The sequence below is a fragment of the Poromitra crassiceps genome (genome assembly GCF_964638095.1).
Source record: "Poromitra crassiceps genome assembly, chromosome: 6".
NCBI lineage: Eukaryota > Metazoa > Chordata > Actinopteri > Beryciformes > Melamphaidae > Poromitra > Poromitra crassiceps.
In genome coordinates this window covers 38,375,430-38,398,314 of record NC_139627.1, presented here as the reverse complement: position 1 = coordinate 38,398,314, position 22,885 = coordinate 38,375,430, and the positions used below count along the sequence as shown (strand labels likewise).

The window sequence follows — 22,885 nt, the reverse complement described above, 5'->3', positions numbered from 1 at the left end:
TTGAGTGGTTTTTGTATGTGTAAGGAAGCAAGAGAGAGAGAGCAATAAAGACGGATGCACGCATACACGCGCGCGCACGCACGCACACACACAGACGGGGGGTGAGGGGGGGGGGGGGGGCTTGCAGTCAGACACAACATCTTGGCCTCAGCATGAAGCTTTTTCAGGTTATCTTGTGGTCCAACCAAGCTTCGTCTTTGTCATGACTTGCCTAATCACCAGTGTTGGGCAAGTTACTTTCAAAATGTAATATACTACATATTACTAAGTTACTTTCATTTGAAAGTAATACGTTACTTTACAATATTACTGCCTGTGTAGAGTAACTCGTTACTTATTACACTACTTTTGCATTACTTTCACCAAAACAGCAGAATGACATCGCTGCCCCGGAACCATCCCAATAAATAATGTCAACCGCCTTGAAGTCAGTGTAAATGGTCCAAAATTCTAAATGTTATTCTTTCCCTTCGTTATTGTCATCTGTAGTGGTTATTTGCATAAAAACACACAGTTTTATTAAGAAATTATTGTATCTTTATTTAAATATGTGCTTTGATTTTAACATTTTCAACTCAATTTGTAACTTGAGTTACTTGACAAAGTAACTGGTATAATATTACTCAAATCCTATAAGTAATAAGTTATATTACTGAGTCACTGCTAAAAGTAATATATCACATGTAATATGTTACTTTTGTAATGAGTTACCCCCAACACTGCTAATCACACTGATTCATGAGACTGAGCTGGCTATTGAAATAGCAGCAGAGGGGTCAATAATTGAGGTGAAGAGGGGCTAAGTTGCACAGAGAGGAGAATACATTTTGACATTGGCATGTGGAATGCTCTGTGTCATCTGACTGAAGCTGGTTGGCAGCCTGACCTTAGGGACCTTTAATTACATGCCCAGATCCAAGCTTATGGACCCTGTGCTGAGATGGATATTTGTAATTGACTCTAAGGCTATTTATTTATTTAGTTATTTCTTTATTTTTTGCAGAACAACAGTAGCCTGGCTAGAACAGAGCATAATGATAATGCAAACGAGTGTACAACAACCAGGGGTGGTACGCACGAGTAGGAATTTTTCATGCTCATTCTTTTTAAACTGTATAGGCTACTTCTACTCTTTACTCAAGTATATTTTTGAGCCAGTAATCTACTTTTTGCTTTGCTACATTTTAAACAAGGTAATTTAATGTGTCCACTCTGGGACAGATAGTATAGCTTTTGTTTGATTACAAGTGGTGTGTGTGTGTGTGTGTGTGTGTGTGTGTGTGTGTGTGTGTGTGTGTGTGTGTGTGTGTGTGTGTGTGTGTGTGTGTGTGTGTGTGTGTGTGTGTGTGTGTGTGTGTGTGTGTGTCCATTATTTTTGCACTGGCTGGCACACCCTAAAAATATTAAAATATAAAGTAACTTGTACTTTGAGTATATAGGATATAAGAGAGATTGTAACATTAAATTAAAATTTGGACAAATATAGATTGACTTAACATTATCAAAACTGGTGACATGTAGTCATCTTCTTTAGTAATTATCACAAGGCTGACACATCCATTATCTAAAATATGTTATGGGGAAAAGGTTATGTAAATAACCAACTACTGTCTGTATGACGTGTAATCATGTGACTTGGCTGGGCGTTTCTTAAACTCTCAATCACATGACCCTGAAGTCATTCTTCTTTGCAGTGGTGGCGGTGGTGTCAACGATTAGCGAAACTCATCGTTAAACAGCTATTATCGCTGAAAAAACAAGTAAGCTATTTAGAGAGTTCAAAATTGTTACCTGAAACGTTAGCGGTTCTCGTTACAAAGACTCGCTCATTGTAATCTACCCTAACCAACTAACGCTAGTGTGCTTGACTCTTGTTGTTGTTACGTTAGCTTAGCAAAACAACTCCTAGTCCTAGCTCCATCGTGTCTGTTGTTTTGTCGCTGTGATTCGCCTGGACAAGCGCTGCAGCAGACGGAGAGAAACATGGCACAGCTCGGCAGTAGCAAGTCATGGTGGTCCCCGGAAATACTGTTGCTTTTAGGTGAGTCGTTTATGTGTAATTTAATGTATCCAATGTTAGCCAGCGAGCTAAACGATGCCAAGTCAGCAGCGGTCACAGACAGACAAGCTGACGTTAGCATGACTTTAGCATCATGCAAGGCATTTGGACTTTTTCAGGAACCGATCAGTTCCTGAAAAAGTCCAAATGCCTTGTCTAAACTCATGGCTTTAAATGGCCCTCGATACAGCGAACTTTAGCCAACATTTAGGCTAACTTACGTCTTAAATTAAGTTTCAGCGGTCATTGAAATGTGTGCAGTTTTCCATTGAAACATCAGCCAAGTCACGTAGTAACGGGTTTTCTGTTAGCTAGCTGGGTCTATGGGTTCTTTTTCATGTTTCATAAGCCCAGGATGTTTTTCCTCAATTCTCTGATGAGCATCTATAGGCAGGCATAATCCTTCAAATGAAGTGAAAACATAAACGTCCCCAAAATGAGAGAGAAGTGGTTTTCATTGGACCGTTTTTTTAATTACTTTTTAGTGATTTGTGGAGACCAGAGGAATTTTCATGTGACCCTTCATGGTTTTACTTGTGACCTTCTCACAACCAAACCAGTGTTTCTTATTGTGAATCCAGTTTTAGCCTCCAACATGCCACGAATCTGACTAAGCACTAGTATAAGTTAGAAGGTGCATTGATGCCTGCCTGCTAAAGAGGTGTCAGGAACTGAGGATAAATCTGTCAGAAAATGGGTTTTTTTTTTTTTTTTTTAACTATTCAAGAGTAGAAGGGGCTAGGGCTGACCCCAATGCTTCGAAGCTTCAATCAATGCCATGGTAATCAATGTACAAATCACTATTCGAATCCTTCTTTTTTGGCATTTATTTAAATAGTAATCCATCCAACATTATGCAATAGTAATCCAACATTATGCATTATGCATCAACATTATTATTACTTATTCTCTGAGACAAGGACATTTAACATTAGTGATAAACAGTTTTGTGCCTCACAGCAGGTCTCATCTATACGCACTGAAACTGCAAGTTTGACCATGCAGCCAGCAGGCCCTATTGTATGAGCAAATTTGTTCTTACTAGGCATCTCTTACTAGGCAACGCATGCTCGATTCCTAGGCTCGCCTGCTGCGCGGCCTTGCCCGCCCTGCAGCTCGCAGTGCTGGCCCTGTAGCTCGCGTACGCGCAGCGTAGCACTCGAGCAATTGTGATGTCACTAATGATGTCATAGACATTGTGACATCATCACTGATGTCATAGACATTGCGACATCATCATCTATGAAACAGTGATGTCACTTGAGCAAATGTGGTTTTTGGTCAATAATGATGTCACAATGCCTATGACATCATCAGTGCATATGACGTCATCAGTGATGTCATAAAATTATTTTGGTCTAATGATGTCACTGCTCAGTGATGATGTCAGATATTGTGACATCATCAGTGGGACAAAAATTGAAACAGACAAACAGCTCACTTGCTCCCTTATGATGGGCTGGCTATGGCTACAATTTTTTGATGTGATAATTGCACATTTGGTAGCAAGTTTTCATTTCAATAAAAAGGAAAATCCTTGAAGTCCGATTTTTGTTGTCGTCTTTGTGCCCCCCACACCTACCCCGCTGCCTCCCCATTGACGCTTTGAATATATTCGAATACTTGTCACTGAAGCTTTGAAGATCAAAAATGGTATTCGGGGACACGGCCCTACTCTTCAGGTTTAGTACGAGATTAATTCTCACTTGAGACAATTGAATTTGGTATAAAGACAGGAGCATAAATCTCACCAACTCAAACCCTTTTCTACTGTCAAAGCAGTTGCCGTCCTGCACCAGAGTTTGGCCACTGATGCCCCACCCATTGTTCCCCAAACCACTGCTCCACCACACAAGGACCTGGGCAGACCAGAACGGGGAAACTACACCGTCAGCAGTAATGGAACTGCCTGTTTAATGGCACGCATGGGCCTCCAGCTCAACATCTCCTTCAGCTCTGCCTCCCAGAACAAGGTGCTTACACACAGACATGCATGCACACACACACAGTAGACACGTAGATTTGACTGGGCACTGGGCACGTGAGCCAGGATTTCTCCTAAATGGTAAATGGTAAATGGCCTGCATTTATATAGCGCTTTTATCCAAAGCGCTTTACAATCAGTAGGTGCATTCACCCATTCATACACCAATGGTGGCATGCTACCACGCAGGGTGCTGGCACACCATCGGGAGCAATTTGGGGTTCAGTATCTTGCCCAAGGACACTTCGACATGCAGAGTGGAGGAGGCGGGAATCAAACCACCGACCTCTTTTATCCAAAGCGATTAGTGGACGACCCGCTCTACCTCCTGAGCTACAGCCGCCCCAGTGTCTCCTCCAGTGTATCCCAGAACATGTGAGACAACTGTGCTAATCTGCCCTTCCACCTAGCTTTACTAAGATGGCTTGGGATGGCTCATTATGTCTATGAGAAATGAACTCCCCTATTTCTATTGTAAGGTTTTCAAATCTGCTTTTCAGTTATTGGTGTTGTAGTATATAGCGTGCTAAATCTGCCAATGGTTTGTTGATGGGGTCCTTCACTGGAAACCAACACGCCTTGGCAACCTCTACATACTGTACATAGAGACACATACACACTTGGGACTTCGTGATCCATCAGAGGATAATAAGCATGTTGTCTCATTAGCCTTGGAATTTCAATGACTAAATGGATGGCTGAGGCCAGTATGTCCAACGTAGACATCACTGATGACATCATCACTGATGACATTACTCGAGTGACATCACATGATTAGGTAATCAGGGCAATTGCCTAATTAAGAAATCTGGCTCCGTCAGGTCACCCGCATGGGTGCTCTTTACACTTCCTAAAACAGCATAGCTGTGGCAGGACACATTTCTGTTCACCCACACACACGGACGCTTCTCATTCTTATAAGTGGCTTTTAAACATGAAGTCTGGATCATGTCTGGCTAGTGGCTAGCAGGACATTTTCCGGTTTCTTCCTTTGTTTAGAAACAGCTGGAAAAGGTCAGTATTCTCTCTGCCAGTGGGCGGGGGGGGGGGGGGGGGTGCGGGAGCATGCACGTTATTCCCTACAAGGCAAATAGTTGTCGTGTGAGTCGTCGAAAACAGCTTTAGCGAATCTTTAACCAAACTCCATTCAAAAACATGCCGTTTTAACTCGAGGGGCCATTCCGACCACGAGGGGTGGCAGTATGCCAAAAATGAGCGCTTGTTACATAAAGCCGCCCAGTCAAAATAGTGGTCGGACCGTCGTCAATCACTGTGGGTGATTTATTTTACAAGTGGCATTCAAGTCATATCTGACTAGTTTTCAATGTATTTCTCCCCACATTAGTTAGGCTAGGCATGTCTCACTTTCTGACATGGATCAGTTTTAAATTAAAATATCCGGCTCCATCAGGTCACCCGCACTGGTGCTCTTTACACCCCCTGAAAGTTTCAGCCCGATCGCACGTAAAACGGCACAGCCGTGGCCGGCCGAAATTCTGCTCACACGCACACACACACAGACACTTCTCTAATAATTATAATAAGAGAAGATGTACACAACTTTTATGATTTTTGAAGCGTAAATGCGATTGTCACAAATCAGGATCACCAGAAAACACTTCAAAAATGATAAAAGTGGTGTTCATTTGTGAAGATGATCTTGCTGAACAAAACGTCTGAAGTATCATAAACTTTTGTTAACCACAGACCTTATTTCACGCATCTACCAAAAACCCATTAAAAAAACAGACCTCGAGACGGGGGAACCCATGCTAACTCATTTCCGCGTTTTAGGACAACCAAAGCCTTTTTCTATTTTTTTACTCGTATTCACATACACAACCGTGTAGACATAACAATAACTCAACCTCAACCTCAATGAGTTATTAATGTCATCAATGACCGCTCACTTTTTCTCAGCTCCCGTTCCATCAGAGAATTCCCCATTCATTTTCTTTATGGATGTTTCGAAAAATCCTTGTATGAAGAGTTTCAAGCCTGGAACCAAGGCAACCAGCCACCTACTGAATCGTGAGTGACCATAAAACGTTTCCCCTGGAGCAAAAAATATATTCGAAAATATATTTTTTCCCAGCCTTTTATTTTTTGTTTTTGCTCCAAGTGAAATGTTTTATGGTCCCTCACGATTCAGTAGGTGGCTGGTTGCCTTGGTTCCAGGCTTGAAACTCTTCATACAAGGATTTTTCGAAACATCCATAAAGAAAATGAATGGGGAATTCTCTGATGGAACGGGAGCTGAGAAAAAGTGGTTGTTGAGCTCTATTAGGACCTGGAGCTCTATTAGGAGCCATAACATCAACGAATGTATCCTACTGTAAATACATTTAGTGCTGCTGTCTGTGTAGACATGTGCACACATGTCTGACCTGCAGCTTCATGGTCCATGATGTCATTCCAGACTGTGCTGGATGTTGTCAACCTTCAGCCCAATCTGACAAAGTCCTCTGGGTCATGTGACGCAGACAGTGCCACCTTGCTGCTATCAGCAGATGGGGATAAAACCAACATTACCTTCATCTTCTCCCTGGTAAGTTGTCTTAAGTCTGTCTTAATTAATTAATTAATTTACCTGGCCATTAAAAATGTCAAGAAAAAGTGGCCTGCCTCTGTGCTGTGCTATTTATCTTCGTCTCCACTCTCCCTTTGTAATTTTTTTGCAGGCAGTTTTCTTTTCATCTTGTACTGAAACGGCCACTAGATGGCGGCGAAAGAACATGAAATAAACAACTGGCTTGCTTGATTGCAGTGTGACTTAGTTACTGTATGTTTTTGTTACTGATTGTTTCTCTCCAGAATGTTACATCCAGTAAATACCATTTGAGTGGAGTATCACTGTCAGCATTCTGGCCTGACATGAGTGGTGAGTGCACATGCTTAAATACGGATATACATACGGACATTCTGGTCATTTTGTGCGTAATTCTATTTTTTTTTCCTGAAAGCTTATGGATACGGATGAAATGGAGCAGTACCACACACATACACACACACACACACACACACACACACACACACACACACACACACACTCTCAAATATTTGACTCTCTACTGCCCACTAGTGGATGTATTGATGAACACGATACCAACATGAGAGATGCGTGGAAGTATGTGGGCAGTGATGTTACACCGTTTGAAATGGACGCATTTATTTTGGTATGAAAATGGAGCATAATTGGGCCATTTAATGTCATGTTAGCTACCTGTAATCAGATGAATAATGAGCACGATGATGTGTCCAACCTATTGTTTGATCTTAATCTGTCAGTTTTGCTAATTTTCTATAAATACACCTACTGTATTTTCACTATTCTTCTTCACTTTTCTTTTTTGTGTGCTGCCTCTCTTGAACTCGCTAGTTTGTTCTATCTCATTCAATCCCTGACAGATCTCTCCACTCTTTTCACTCCTCTTTCCCAGGGCGCTTCGCAGCTGATAACCGCAGCCTGGACTACCTGCAGGGCACCCTAGGGCGCTCATACATGTGTCGTGAGGAGCAAACTCTGGATGTGGCCCAGGACTTCTCCATCAACACCTTCCAGCTGCAGGTGCAGCCCTTCGGCCTCAGCGGAGATCAGTTTGGAGCAGGTACGCACATAAAGGCTGGTGTTTTTAAATGCATTGCATACCGCCAACAAATCCTATGAAGATAACAAAATCAACGATGCGTTTCCTCGACTCATCACTTTCTGTCTTCCCACGTACCATTTTTAGCCATCAAACCCGGAATTCATTGGCTCTAATTTTAAGCTAATCATTAACTGTTCCCACGAAAAGTCAGGCTGTTGTAGTTATTACCAAATCAAATTCCAAATCAAATCAAATTCTTCATTATGTCAGGGACTATTTTCGATGCTACGGAACCTTATTTTACCAGGGGGTCACAGGAGATCAATGATCTCTTTTTCGAGCAAGACCTGCCACTACTACTATCCTGAGATCACAAATGTGTTTACGGCCGGCTTATAAAGTTGTTTGAGGAAGAAGTTGGCTGGCCCAGTGCATCACAATGTAATGATGAAATCTCTTCTTTTTTTCTGATTCTTCATTGCTGATTTTGTTATTTTCGTAATGATTTGTTGATGGTAAACAATGCATAAAAAGACACCAGCCTTAAGCTTAATTTATACTTATTAGAAAGTGTCGCTCAGCACATGGTCGCAGACGAAAAATAAAGTGTCGCTCATGTTGCTGCATTTATGCTTCTCTCCACGGCGCAACGGTCACGTGACGCTAGAGACAGAGGGAGGCAGAGAACTAGTGCAGTGCAGACAGGCAAGAGAGGGAATGCTGTCAGTGAACCCACGTCGCCGCATATAACGACACACAACCACACAATCACTTCCTCTCTCTCTGGGAAGTTGGTCACGGTGTTCTTTGTGATTTTCACGAAGTCATACATCAAGGACAGGCTGATAAAAATACCGGGAACACGCTCATTAATTTCATTTCAGCGAAAACTAAAACAAGGAAGTCGCGCGTGCCCGTCTATATAGCCAATCAGACTTGCGCGACATTATGTGACGTAGTCAGCGACACTAGACATTTCACCAGGTAGCAGACACTGCTCGCAGACACTTGAAAGTGTCGACTCAAGTCCTCATTTCTGTCGGCGACCATTTCAAAAGTGTCGGCAGACGAAGCATAAATTGGGCTTTATCCTTCAAGTCATGAACTCAAAGCGGGTTTTCTTATTTTCTAGTACAAAGCTAATGTGAGGAAAACATCAACTCATTTGTCTCTCCTCTTATCTCCTGTCTTGCCTGTGTCCAGCTGAGGAGTGCCAGCTGGATGAAGACGACATGATGATCCCTATCATAGTTGGAGCAGCTTTGGCCGGCCTCGTCCTCATCGTCCTTGTGGCCTACCTCATCGGCAGGAAGAGGAGCCATGCTGGCTACCAGACCATCTGAGGTGCTTTGTCACTTGCCCCCAGAGGCCAGAGAGCGCTAATCCACCCTTGCAGTTAACCACTATTTTACAAGACTGACACCCTCCCACATTCCTCCAACCTTCAGCTCACTCTCCTTCTGTATGTCCTAGATTTCTCCTTGCTGCCCCTCCTTTGCCCATATCATTAACACTAGCAAGACACATTACTACCTTGTGGGTTTTGTTGGAGGTTGATTTGCGCTTTCCGGACTTTGTATATAATGGGACTTTGTTGAGTGATTGTAATGGAATAAGGAAATTCTCTTTACCGGTACCATGTAAAGCAGAGGATGGATGTTGATTGGAGCACCCATGAAATTCTAGGTCAGATATTCCACAATGTTGACTTGCTTTGCAGCATGTAGTTTAAGGCCTCAAATCACATGTACTATTTATTGATTTCTGAGAAAGGTATTTTGAGGGATTGTCTGTTCAATAATTGCGACTGTAGCTGTTTTTATTGTTTGCTTATGTGTTGTTTTTGGTGGCCATTTTAGTGGTCTTGTCATAAAGGTGCTGTTATGTTTTTGTAAAGGGAATATACTTACCGTAATTGGCTGCTCTACTTAATCCACTTGAGACGGTGAAGATGTCGAACCTTCTGACAATGTATATTGCAATCCTACATAGCCCAAGTATTCAGACCATAGGGATTTAGGAAGAAGTCCACTGTCAGGCCAGCAGTAACCTTACGCTACTAACCAGGAAGTGTGAGCAATCCCCATAGTTAACTCATTTAGTTTTTGTTTTCTGTTTTTGCAGTGGGATTAGAGTTAACCCGCAATGCTTTGCCCTCAGAAATGCCCTACATGTTCAGACTGGGGATGCAGGTGGTTTTACAAGGTAAATATGATTCAGATGAGGCATTCTTGTTTGAACAGTTGAACTGACATTTCTATGGCTGTTACGCACCCTCTTGGATACTGCTGTTACGATACACGCACAATAGGAAGTTGCTGATACAAACTAAAAACCACGTTACTGTTGGCTGAGGTGGATGAAAATGCTCAGGACATCACTGCGATCAGTACAAACACTATTTGATGATTTGTTACCATCCACTGGGTGGTTTGTTGATTTATACCAAGTAAGGCATGCAATTAGTTTCTTTTTTTTCATCACTGAAGGGAAAAGGGAGTTGCACTGGAAAGACAGCCCAATTTAAACTTAAAATGGCCAAAATGCCCTGGCCAATTTTTCATCAGTGCCTTCCCAGCTGTGACATGGATGGGATGTAAGAATGCCAATACCACAGAGGTACTCAGTCGCTTGCCTGCCCATCGACACGTGCGTGCTGCCAAGTTTGGGACATTGTCTTTGTCTCACTTAGCCTAATTGTTCTGTTATTATGAAATGCTTTGTTTGAAGTGAAAGGGGAAGGTAAACATGTTGAATTTTTCTCCCTCATCTAAAGTGTTAATATCCATGTAGCGATTTAATAAGGTTTTAATGGAAAATGTTTGAACTGTTTTCTAAAGGAGAGGTCAATAAAAGTGAACGAACCAGGCACAGGCTGTGTTGGACTATTTGTTTTGTCTTCAAACAAGTCAGTCAAACCTGTTCCATAGTTGGTCTTGCTTGCCTGACTTTCTAGACCTTCTAGCTAGTGAATTGAATTCATCTTGCATCCCAGGTGCAAACCTCTGATGGCTAGAGTGAAACCAGCTGGGCTCTAGGAACAGGATTGGGAACACTACTGCATCTTCATCACATTTGAGCACACATGCCACTTTAAAAAAAAAAAAAGTACTTTTTAAGGAAAGCAGCATTAGTGAATCCAGACCACAATCACCATTCCAAATTCTGAAGATTGAATTTTAGTTTAAAAAGTTTAACAATAGACACTCAAATGTATTTTAAGTACAAGCTTATTTATAGTGAAGGAGACATTGCTTTATATATTTCCCCCCCATAGCATATGACATCTTTGAGGTTTGACAGCAGTCTTGGGAGTACACAAAAATGTACTTCTCTGCTTTAACAAAACATTGGCTCCATACTACTATAGACCGATTCACTGGAATTCTGTTGCTAGGGAACAGTTTGGACCCTAGTTCATTTCAGCTATTGTATTAGCAAACACTGCAACAGGAAGGGTCCATTTAGTTATGTTGTCAAGTTGAAGCAGTCTATAGCAAAAGTGCAAATAGTACAAAAGTGAATGTTTAAGTATTTGTTTTTTTTTATGAAGCATAGTTAGGTGTATGGTCCTATGCAGTTTATAAAGTACTAATCCATTAGCAAAATATACATTCTGAGGTGCACAGGACCTCAAATGTTGGAAAACATGGAAAAGTAACTTCTGAATTAGTTGCTAAGTTTCAGCACTTCAATATTCAGCTATCCAGAGGTAACTGGATCACAGCAACAACAACAAAACGCAGCATGTTCATCATGGAAGTATCCGGAAAGCTACCGGTATGCCCATTTTATTATGGGAGCATTCAATGTTGCTGGTAGTATGATGCTATTTTCCCATGATGATGAAAAGCTGTTAGTTTTAGAAGTCCAATACAGTACAGTAAGGAGAGAGAACAAAAACAGCAATCCAAGACCTCATGGTTGTCCAGCCTCCTCTGTCATGATCTTCTCTCTGCAGGTCTCTCTCAGCTTACTGATGGTTGCCATAGACAGACTTCCAGGCTCTGCAAAGATTTTCTGTAAATGGAAATTTTGAGAGATGCTTACCAAACGGATCAAGGTTCAAGATTATTCCATGACAGATGTAGCCTATGCACACACACTGGTTCCTTATTTGTTTCTCTTGACGACTTGCCCCATTCCATCGCACCTGCATAAAGGTGTGGCAGTCCAGGGTGAAGGCCCCGCGGGTGATCTGTTTGAAGCACTCGCACACATCAGGCAGAGAGCGCGCCCTGAGGATCTCAGGCTGGTTGTGACGGATGAGAGTCAGAGCCACACGGAAAAGTACCTTCGAGCCCTCATAGAAAAGACAGTCCCAGATCCGCATAACGGTCTGAAAGCACGACAGGACAATTTACTGAGCATCAGGAAGGAAAAGTCTAATTAATATGTCCAGAGATGGGAAAAGTATACACATTCTTTACTTAAGAAGTACAGTTATTTGTGTAAAAAAAAAAGACTAGTAAAAGTAGAAGTACTGACTCAAGTAAAGGTAAGAGTACCGACTCTGAAATGTACTCAAGTATAAAAGTATAAAAAGTAAAGTATAAAAGTAAAAGGTATTTCTACCGGCTGTTTCTGTGCAAAGCTAACTGAACCTCATGTCATATTAATATAATTTGAAGACGATTAAACTTGAAAGATCCCCTCCAAACATGTTTTAAGATGTATAAAAACTCTACTTTGATTAATCATTTGTGTGATATGGGTTTTCCACAAAAAGTTCAATTATCTCATTAAAATGACATCTACTCCTCCCTCATTTGGCTACATTGTTGATGTGATGTGACACACTACACTAGAGAGAGAGGAAGAGTGAGAGGCGGTCAAGCGAGCTAGACTGTGCATGAAGAGAGGGCGTGGTAGTAGCGTGAAAGCTGGGACAGTGTGAGACAAGAGACAGACAAACAAACGTTACATCGTTTTTGTCTGTCATGCGTTAAAACTAAAGTAACAAGCCTGTTTTGAAAATGTAGGGAGTAGGAAGTACAGATATTTGTGTTAAAATGTATGGAGCAAAAGTAAAAAGTTAAATACTAATAATAAATATTCTGTAAAGTACATCTACCAGAAAATGATATTTAAGTACAGTACTTAAGTACAAATGACAGATAGAGTACTTTATTCATCCCCGTAGGGAAATTCTTTGTTACTTCCCATCATTGAAATATGTCCCTGCCACAAAGCCTCACTTCTCCTCACCTCTACTGGGAGTATGTCGATGTAGAGGCAGATGAACCAGCGGGACACCACCAAGGTCCATATGCCGGGGTACAGGTCCATGAGTTGGCCCACCGCAGGGGCTTTGGCCTTCACCAGCTCCCCAAGAACCTCCTGGTCAGTCTTCAGCCCCATCATGGCTGGGCTGTAGTAGTCTACACCACATCCCACAGTTAGATAATGTGTGTGTGTGTGTGTGTGTGTGTGTGTGTGTGTGTGTGTGTGTGTGTGTGTGTGTGTGTGTGTGTGTGTGTGTGTGTGTGTGTGTGTGTGTGTGTGTGTGTGTGTGTGTGTGTGTCTGTCTGTCTGTCTGTCTGTCTGTGTCTGTCTCTATGTACTGTATGTGCTTATAAGAGGAACATGTGAGACATAGAAAGAAATAGAAGCCATATAATGTCTACCTGGGAGTATTCTGCCTATCAATGCATCCATGAGCCAGAAGGATTTCTCTTCATCTTTGGTGATGATGATAAGGTAACCTGCAATGAAGTTCATGCCCTAGAATAAACAGAGACAGAGAAGATCTAGCTGCACATGCAATTTATAAGCTGAATGTTGTGACATCACTGTTGTGATGTGAAAGACAGAAACAAACACATGGTGGAATTGATGCTGGACATGCCAACACCAAGAACATCATATTTCAAGAAAGGGGAGCTCAATTAAAGATGCTATATAGGCTACATATGATTTCCCAATTAATATGTTGTGAAATTAGTTGTGATGGCATACAGCAGGAATGACTAGGGGTGGAGGTATGACTGTTGCTCTTACAATAAGTAAACCTAATGATTTGTTTTTGCTTTCATCTTGTCTCATTTGGGAGTTGCCAGAATGGACCCGCAGTTGATAGTAAACTGGTTGGAAATAATAACAGTTGGAAATAAAGTAAATATGCTGATAGACAGCAGCTTTTACAGAAAGCTAATGAATGTATTGCGGGAAATTGTTGTGATTGTTGTATCAAGAAGATCCTAGTAGAAGCAGCCGGTCTCGTTCTTTAGGTAAACAGAGGTTATGTAAAATGCGGTGCGGAGTATACTCTTCTGAGACAGACAGGTCAGGTTGTTCTTTACCTGGCAGTACCCCACTGCCTTATTGTGGTGCCCATAGGCCAGCAGCACATTGTACAGCGCCCCCTGTAGGCACGTCTCTGTGTTGTTCCGGAAGAGCACGTTGTCAGGGAAGGTCCTGTGTAGGTCTGCCAATAAACACAGAGGAATCGTCCTATCATGTTACGCCTGTGTTTCATGTGTGGGCTGGTCTGTAGTGAACACCAAGCCAAGTTGTGCTTTTGTTGATGACAATGATTGCCACAATGTAAAGTACACAGAGAGCCGACCTGTGTGGATGGTCTCCTCCAGCTTGGGGTCATGTTCGGCGGCCAGCAGAGAGTGGTAGTAACCTGGGCTCCTCTGCAGCTGCTCCTGGGCACCGCTGGCTGCCATCCAGATTCTAGCACGATGCTCATTAGGCACCCCTTTACGCACATACCTCTTCACTTCCAAAACAGATTGTATGGTTACTAGGATTGCAGTCATATCGTGAAGGAATGTTTGTGTTTAGCAAGTCAAGACAACTTCTGTTAGAAGTGGAACATAACGCAATTCAGTTTTGCTTCCTGTCATTCCAATTAAATTCCACTTCCTTGGAGCTTGCTGCAATTCCAATTGTAGCTCCAGGAATTGCAATTTAATTTTGCAATGTAATGTAATGTATTCACAGACAACAAGTACGCATAGAAGCAAAACAGAGCATGTTTGTGTGTGGGTGTCTCTTCTACCTGTCAAATTCTTCTCCACATCATCTTTCCCTTGAAGGAGCTTGGACCATCTCGTGGACCTTCTGTTGAGGACGACGACATATTCGTTCATCATCTCCTTGTAGGATTCAAAATCTTGAGGCCTCTCAAATCCATAGGGGTCAATCCTGCAGGCAGGGGCAAATCAAGTCAGTCCAGTCCTCATGCACAAAGCCCTAATGAAGACAGAGCCGGATCCAGTCCCCACCCATCTTTCTCTCCTATTCCCCAATGACTGACACGACAATAACCTCCACTCAGTGGGTAGGGTTTCTGCACCTGGGAGATCAAATGACCAAGCTGAATCACTAAGTATTACATTACTTTCATGTGGAACTAGGTGCAAGGAGCAAAGTTTGAAATATACGCTTCTGAGAAATTACATGTATTTTCACACTTGGCTGCTACATTTCAGCAAGCTCAATGGCTGCTTTAGAAATTTACATTATACAATATAAAATGTAAAATTTGCACGCTAGAGGTGTTGTTGTGGTTGATGGGGTGGATATTCAGTGTGAGCCCATCATCTTTGTGTGTAATTAGGCGAGAGTAAATGTATAATACAGCCGCCTCCTCCTCAAAATAAACATTGAAAATTCGCCAATAAGGATATGGCAGTGTAAATAAATAGGTTCGGATAGAAACCATGATGACCTGGAACACTGTGTTGTCAAAATATCTCTATAAAACACAAGTTTCAGTAGCATGTAGGCTACTGAAACTTGGGTGTTTATAGAGATAAACGTACAGGTGAAAAAGATGAAGTTAGAACATGTCAACAGGAAGCTTACCTGTCACTGGCATTGAGAGGCTGAGAAACATTTCCATTCAACTCCTTTTCCAATGTGTGTGACATCATGCAGGTAGTAGGCTACACCAAAGCGTCGGCTATAAACAGCGTGCGCCGTCGTCGTTACCTTAATTTGCAGTCCTTGGAAAAGAAGTCAATGCTTAAATAATAAAGGAAACGTAGCGGTCTGAGTTTCACACGCCTCCTCATCTTACTGCCATCACTCGGGGGCGGGGCTGCTGTAAGAGACGCCCAGGTGCATCCTGGTGACGCGAGGTTAGGTGCATCCAGGTAGATCCAGGTAGATCCAGGCATGCGCTTAGTTTACATGCAAAACATTTGGAGGAGGTGAAAGGACAAGTTTGCTGCCTGTCACTTGCCTTTTTGCAAAGTCCAGTGCGTATAGCCAAAGTAGTTAGTAGTAGGCCTAGTCACAGTAGCAGCAGCAGTGGTAGCAGGAATAATTTAGTTGTAGCCTACTGAGTGACCATATTGGTTTTCAGAGTATATAATAATAATAATAATAATAATAATAATAATAATAATAATAATAATAATAATAATAATAATAATAATAATAATAATAATAATAATATCGTTATTATTGTTGTAATAATAATAATACATTTTAAGATTTCACTGGCTACTAAATATAAAGGTCCATACATTAAACTGCACCAAATTATGGGCTACTCTCTTCAGGCCTTTTCCCCATGTCATCACCACTTCTCTCTGTGTCTTATCTTTCCTGTTATTCTCAATTGTAGGCTATATAATAAGCAATTTTTTTTTAATCATCTGTGGGGGGGGGGTGGACCTTTGATGTATAAAGTAAACATGTTTCACAGAAGGAAGACACAATAGGCAGTAGACACTAATCTGTTTTGAAAAGAGTTTGAACTGCCTGGTAATGTTGGTAGAATACAATAGCAGTACCAGGCTTCATGATGATAAAACCACTCTGAGGTCAATTTGAAATGTTGGGAATCTGGCCGGCTATGCTGTAGACAGAGGTTCTCAAACGTTTTCACGTCAAGGACCCCTAAGGCCTAAGCTGACAAAAAATTAGACCATGGAGCCCCATTTATTAAGATGTTGCCCCAGCCTGGGTCCCCATTTGAGATATTTTAGCATTTTGGACAACCCACTCTCCTGGCCCTGTCTTGCTGATGGCTGATTGGGTGCACCTGGGCCCGGTGCAATCCTTGGGCTGAAGAAGACCTTCAGACCATTCAGTCTCTCTCCCTCCTCACCGATGCACCTTTTGTTCTGAATGTAGTTTGAGTAACTTGTCTAGTTATTTTCCCTTCGTTTTTGTTAATAAATTGTTTTAACTTTTACTTTGGTGAATGACGGGTTGTAACAAATGAGGGGAGTCAGACACCAAAGTAAAAGTAAAAACAATGTATTAACTAAAACTAAGGGAAAATAAGTAGACACACAAACTACATTAAACAAACAGAAGGTGCATCGGTGAGGAGGGAGAGACTGAATGGTCTGAAGGTCTTCTTAAGCCCAATAAGTGCAATCAGCAACACCAACACCAGGCTCCTGCAAGACAGGGCCAGGAGAGTGGGAGGGTCATCACACTTTTAGATTTTTGTTACAGAAAACGTATGAAACCCATGACCAAAATAGTCATACATTCTGTTATATATGGTTGGAATTCTAGTGAAAGTAAATTAGGCTACCCTTTTTGCTGGAGACCCCCTGGAACCCCCTCAAGGAGCCCTTGGGGTCCCCGGACCCCACTTTGAGAGACTGCTGTAGAAACCTAAACCCATGGAATGAGCACATCAGCCTCCAGTAGCTCCTCTGGGTTTACTGATTAGAGAACTAACAGTAGGCTAAATACATATTCAGGATATGTAACTAATTTACACTCATGAGCTGGTCTACATATCTGTATGTATGGTGTAATTTCCACTCTGCCCAATATGTCTTATCGATAATAAAAGGGCTAAAAATACATGTGCGATTATGGAAAACATCATGCTTTATTCAAGTCTCTTTTAAATGAACAATGATTACATGATGTATCAACAATATATTCTCATTTGCACTACCTACAGTAATACTGAACAGATGAAGAGTCTTAGGATAAACAAATATTTAACAGATTAGTGTTTTGTACTAAGGCATATTTGTCATCCTGTGTCCTGGCTTCTAGACAGCTTCACTCTGCTGTAACGTACAGATATTTGCCATGTAAATCCTAAAGGTCAGTAGTTTCACTGCTTCCATCTTCTCACAAATGCTCCTGATGAGTCAGTGTGTGTCTGTGATCATTGATTGATAGATCTACCAGCTTACCTAGATATAGAACACATAGAAAACAAGTATTTCCTTAACAGCTGCACATTCTGAGAAAGACAGGACTTTTTTTTGAAGCAAAGTCAAGGTACTGTGGATAGGACCAAGAACATTACTTTAAAATTCAAGGCCAACCCCACAGATTCTGCTGTCAAGACTTTATATGTATCAGGTATTGATGTCACCTTGACAACCATAAACCCTAGGTTTTATTCTACTTAAACACTCAGTGTTGACAACTGACAGGTCAGCAAATGACAAGACACTGACAAGACACTAATCATACAAAACAGGACTTATCTAAATTGAATCCCGGTCTTTACTTAAATGACAAATTTATTTGTTAAACTGGACAGAGGTGCACAGAAATGTGGTTAACATGCTTTCAATCAGTAGTTTAACAATTCAATGACATGATAGATCCACCTGACATCTATACCTACAGCATATCATTCAAATGATATTGAGGCATCCTGTAAGAGATTGTAACACTTACTGTACATAAAATAATCTTTTGCATTTATAAATGTAACATATTTATATTATTCTTCATATAGCTCTCTTTGTAAACTGTCTCAATAGATACATTATGTACAGTAACAACTGCAACAGTTCTGTTGGTGCTGGTGTAGTGAGCACTCTGTCCCAAAGTCAGAGTAAGACAGGCTCTGTCCACAGTCCATCGGAGCTCCATATAACAAAACAAAGCTGACTAAGAGGAATCAACACACAGATTCCTCCTCTCACTCCCTTCCTCGTACACAGAGCCAGTGCCCTGCTCTCAGTGCTCTGTCCATCCCCACTTGAAAGGCTGTGGCTGTGCCTGACAGGTAGTGCTCCTCCTGGAGCAGAAGAGAGGGTGTCCAAGATACTGAGACTCCAACAGGACTGATGGAAGGAAACCTGGCAATGTCCATGTGACGCCTCAATCTCATGAGGACAGGAACAAAGCCAGTTGTTCATTTTTACTCAGCGCCCTGATAGGTGGTTTCCTGATAGTTTCAAGTGCTTCTGTCCCCCCCCCCCATCACCCTCTGGAGTATGCAATTTTCACTTTTTTTGTACAAGTCTCTAAAAAAAAACTATGAAGTCACTGTAAGGGAAACAAAGTTCTGGTCCTCCAGAGTTCGATTTGATTTAGAGTGTTTTGCGTTTTGATCCTGTCACAATTGGTCGAGCGAATTCCACAAAATCATCTATGAGGACTGGCCATGCACCTGAGGAAAAAACACCACCACCACCACCAGTGCCACAGAGATATCATTAGTGTCACAGAGATATCATTAGTGAAACAGTGATTAAAATATCAAAATTAATTTTTCTTTGCAATACCTCAAAAGTAAATGGACCAATGTTAGAGGAGGATTTTGCCGCTTTTCAACCCACTTTCTATCATTACAATGTCGGTACTACAGTATTATGCAGATGAACAGTTTTTACCTTCCTTTCATATTAGACAAAAGTGAACAGATGTTCTGCTCGAGGGCGACCATTCAAACTATTCACCTTATTCTTTGTCCATAAAGGACGCTTCTGCATAACGTCATTTTGTAATCATCTTTCCGTTTTAGACACGGAAGTAGATGATGCCTACCGTAGTCATTTTTAGACTTGCCAAGTTTTCAAGCAAAAAAACAACAACACTGTTATAAAGTTTTAATATTTTTTCGGATGAGAACATTCAAAATATGTGACCAGTTTATCAGAATAACGCCTATTTGGAAATATTTAACGAGCAGCGAGGACTGGGAGCGCTGGCTGTGCTGGCTGGTCGGACTAGCTATCTGTCAAACCCTACTGTAGGCTACTAGGAATGAGAAAACACTGTCGACGTGCTTTTGTAACTAACGTTAAATGCCGACCGGGTACAGCCATCGGCTCCTCGCAGCAGTAACGCTATGAACATGTAACTGAAGTTGGCCGCAGTGTAGCTTCTGAATGTTGCCAAACTTCATAGTGACGTTTTGTTTTGAAATTGGCCGCCAACCAGCGCTGAACCGGAAGAACAAATACAATTGCGGGTAACACGGAAGAGAGAAAAAGTGGGCGTGGTGAATAAGGTGAATAGATTGTTTCTTTTTATTTTTTCTGTATGCACACATCCATGGAGAATCATGGAGAGCCTTAAAGGACAATTTCGGTTTTTTTTAACCTGGACCCATCTCCTGGCATTAATTATTATTTGGCCACTCACCTAGCGATCTCCGCGGCGTTTCTGGCCGTCCTAGCGTTGTTTTGAGATAGATAGCATCCAAGTCAGTTGTAAAATGGAGCTGACTTGGGGCCAAGTGTGAGCCTGTCTTTCCTGCATCTAAATAGCTATTTTTATTCCCGTTTTCGCCAAATATCGTCATAATCTGATCCCTCAAGAACCACCACAGTGATATTTCGCCAAAGGCTGTTTCCTGGAGTCCCACAGGGATCAAATTACCTCAAACGTGATCTCGGTCACCAAGTCTCGTGAAGTCCCGCGATACTTTCCTGCCGACTGGCCAAGTACAGGAGGACGCTTTGCGGTGGTGGTTTTAGCGCAACCTATGTGGGGTTTGGCATAACCTTCATTATTTCGAATCCCACATAGGGATGGCCCCAAGTCAGCTCCATTTTACAACTGACTTGGACGCTATCTATCTCAAAACAACGCTAGGATGGCCAGAAACGCCGCGGAGATCGCTAGGTGAGTGGCCAAATCATAATTAATGCCAGGAGATGGGTCCAGGTTCAAAAAAACGAAAATCTCCTTTAACGAGCGTTAATGACCCATACCAGCTGAGCTGGCAGAGGCGGAGTTTCTGCAAGCAGGGATTTCTCAGCGCAGGAAACATGGAGAGAAGGTAAACATTGTTCATCTGCATATACTACCCACTATAATGATACAAAGCTGGTTGAAAAGCACTAAAGTCCTCCTTCAAACCCAAAGGAATTCTCAATTATTGTCATAAACTCACCTTCCTCGTCATAGTTTGACATGTCGTCTGCAATCATGTTGCCAAAGTCCAACAATAGGTTCCATGTGTCTTTAGGAATCGATCGTTTATGGTGTTCCTGTAATCAACAAGTAAACATAAGTATATACTGTACAAGGTTTCGAGCATCTTGATTTCAGATTCTTCACCTGCCATGAAATTATCATTTTCTCCTTTATACCATGGAGGGGCAGGGGTATGCGATGCACATTTTCATTCCAATCAAACAACACACCAGCTGATTTCACTAGTTGCCTCTCTGGTTGAAGCTGTGCTACTCAGTGAAATCAGCTGCTGTCGTGGCACTCCCTTTGCCTTCCATGGGATATGGTTGCCCACCACTGGTCTAAATTGGGGATGAACCACTGTGACTGTGTGTCTGTTTTTTTATGCCGATAGAGATATCTGATATTTTCCCACCCATATATATAAGTATCTTAGCACAAATTATGTAATAGAGTTCCCTTCCTTGACTTACCAACAGGAATCTATTCCAAAGATCCAGGAACTTAAATCGGCCCGTCAGAACCAGGTTCCAATAGGCTATAGCCATCTCTAAATCTGAAGACAAAGACAAAAAAAGCAGCAAACTAAGGCAAACAGTTTGCAATGCTCTTGAATGGTACCATTCTGCAAGCCGTTTGATTGAGAATTTGATTTGGACACTTTAGTGTTGCCCTGCTTACCTAGACCCTTCTGTCCAGGATTTTTAGCAAAGTTAAAGGTGAACTGGTAGAAGTCCTTGAACTTGCCACTATCTTTGAGCTCCTGTTCTAATCTTGGCAAAAGAGCTTTCAGTTTCTCTGGGCTGTCACACCTGGAGGGGAACAATTTTAGCCATAAGTAAAATAAATAAATAAACAAACACATGACTACACATAAAACACCCCATCAGTTGTACATATGGCTCCCAAACATTGTTAATGTTGTGACATACAAACTGGCTTAAATTAACTCTGACACATAGACCTCAAAAGTCAAAACACTGCATAGCTCTTCCACCAAGACATCAAATACTCAAGCTATGGCTGAGTGAATCTATATATAGAACCCCCCCTCCTTCATTGAGCAACACCAAGAAACAAAACTATGCTAAGAATAGTGTCTTGTGTTTATGCCCCACAGGGGATTTCACAATACGCTGATGTCATCACTCACCCCAACTCTGTCATTCCATCCAGAAACTCCTTTTTGCTGAACTCGCACTGAGTGGCAGCACGAAACTTCCATGCAACAACCAAGACAGCGATGCTGGCTGGGTCCAGTGAGAGGTCATCGCAAAACTGCTGGATCCCGTCAATACCAATCTTATTCTCATCCTGGGGATCTATAGATACACCACACATTGCACTTGTATCGCACTCTGCAAATATAAGCTTTAGCATGAATATATTGAGACAGTGTACTTATCTTTTGTTTTGTGAAACAAGTAATGTATATATAATCTAAGCCAAGGCACTGGGGCTTTTGGCACACAACTCTAGCCCAGTAGATAGTTCCTTAACAACTCAAACAAGCTATTGCACTTGCCTTTGTAGCGATTGTAGAGCTGCTCCAACTTTTTCCGGTCTGCTGAAGTTTTCATGGATTCTTTACAATAGAGATCTGGGTTCTGAAAGTAGTTGTCTGTAGCCACTTCTAGTTTCCAGTCATTCTGTGTGAGGCAGTACACAGCCGTCTTCTCCCCCGCCTGTGTGAAGGACATGAACTGCCGAACCTTGTCCCTCTGCGAAGACTTCAACTTATGCTGAACAAATACAGGACACGGGCTATCAGGCACCGGCGCACACAGGCCAGGGAGTACAGAGAGTAACACACACACACAGATCGAGACGCAGACAAGAATGCACAGCGAGACACACACATCCACAGGCATTCAGACAGCGCTAATGAGGACAGGAAAGCCTATGGGAGACAGGGGGACACTCAGACACATATTTCACAAGGTTAGACAGTCACACCAAGAAGCAGACATCAGTGAAGGTGAGCAAAAAACTGTTGTCCTGTCCAAAAGCAACACTGACTGTTCTGAGTGGGGGACGTTGTGTATTCTCAAAGCATGTGCTGCACCCCAGAGGGCCCCTCAAATGAGTAGTCAGGGATGTAACTTGAGCAGGGAGATGCCATCAACAGGACCTTGAGGTGCAACAAGTCTG

The 22,885-nt window shown here is 42.0% G+C and overlaps 3 protein-coding genes across 5 annotated transcripts; 1 reads left to right on the top strand and 2 right to left on the bottom strand.

The window, feature by feature from the left end:
• Nucleotides 1-1,697: 1,697 nt before the first annotated feature.
• On the top strand, nucleotides 1,698-10,497 carry lamp1b (lysosomal associated membrane protein 1b). Of its 3 annotated transcripts, XM_083639531.1 has the most exons (7): nucleotides 1,698-1,760; nucleotides 1,890-2,041; nucleotides 3,839-4,032; nucleotides 6,463-6,591; nucleotides 6,858-6,924; nucleotides 7,484-7,651; nucleotides 8,837-10,497. In XM_083639531.1, exons 2-7 carry the CDS (start codon nucleotides 1,984-1,986, stop codon nucleotides 8,974-8,976), a joined length of 756 nt encoding a protein of 251 aa, XP_083495657.1. In that variant the 5' UTR covers nucleotides 1,698-1,760; nucleotides 1,890-1,983; the 3' UTR covers nucleotides 8,977-10,497. The 3 variants fall into 3 exon arrangements, with proteins under 3 accessions (XP_083495657.1, XP_083495658.1, XP_083495656.1); XM_083639532.1 differs by having other exon boundaries at nucleotides 1,703-2,041; nucleotides 3,842-4,032; XM_083639530.1 differs by having other exon boundaries at nucleotides 1,703-2,041.
• Nucleotides 10,498-10,950: 453 nt separating this feature from the next.
• Nucleotides 10,951-15,642, bottom strand: LOC310778292 (growth hormone-regulated TBC protein 1-A-like). The gene is made up of 8 exons (XM_083638680.1): nucleotides 15,452-15,642; nucleotides 14,643-14,788; nucleotides 14,202-14,360; nucleotides 13,936-14,060; nucleotides 13,261-13,357; nucleotides 12,842-13,014; nucleotides 11,787-11,972; nucleotides 10,951-11,653 (listed from the first exon to the last, which is right to left on the bottom strand). Exons 1-8 carry the CDS (start codon nucleotides 15,517-15,519, stop codon nucleotides 11,552-11,554), a joined length of 1,056 nt encoding a protein of 351 aa, XP_083494806.1. The 5' UTR covers nucleotides 15,520-15,642; the 3' UTR covers nucleotides 10,951-11,551.
• Nucleotides 15,643-17,543: 1,901 nt separating this feature from the next.
• Nucleotides 17,544-22,605, bottom strand: LOC310777632 (DCN1-like protein 1; the record flags this gene model as incomplete). The annotated part of the gene is made up of 6 exons (XM_083638006.1): nucleotides 17,544-18,980; nucleotides 20,712-20,808; nucleotides 21,208-21,290; nucleotides 21,416-21,546; nucleotides 21,888-22,056; nucleotides 22,260-22,605. 6 exons carry the CDS (start codon nucleotides 22,603-22,605, stop codon nucleotides 18,901-18,903), a joined length of 906 nt encoding a protein of 301 aa, XP_083494132.1. The 3' UTR covers nucleotides 17,544-18,900.
• Nucleotides 22,606-22,885: the final 280 nt, after the last annotated feature.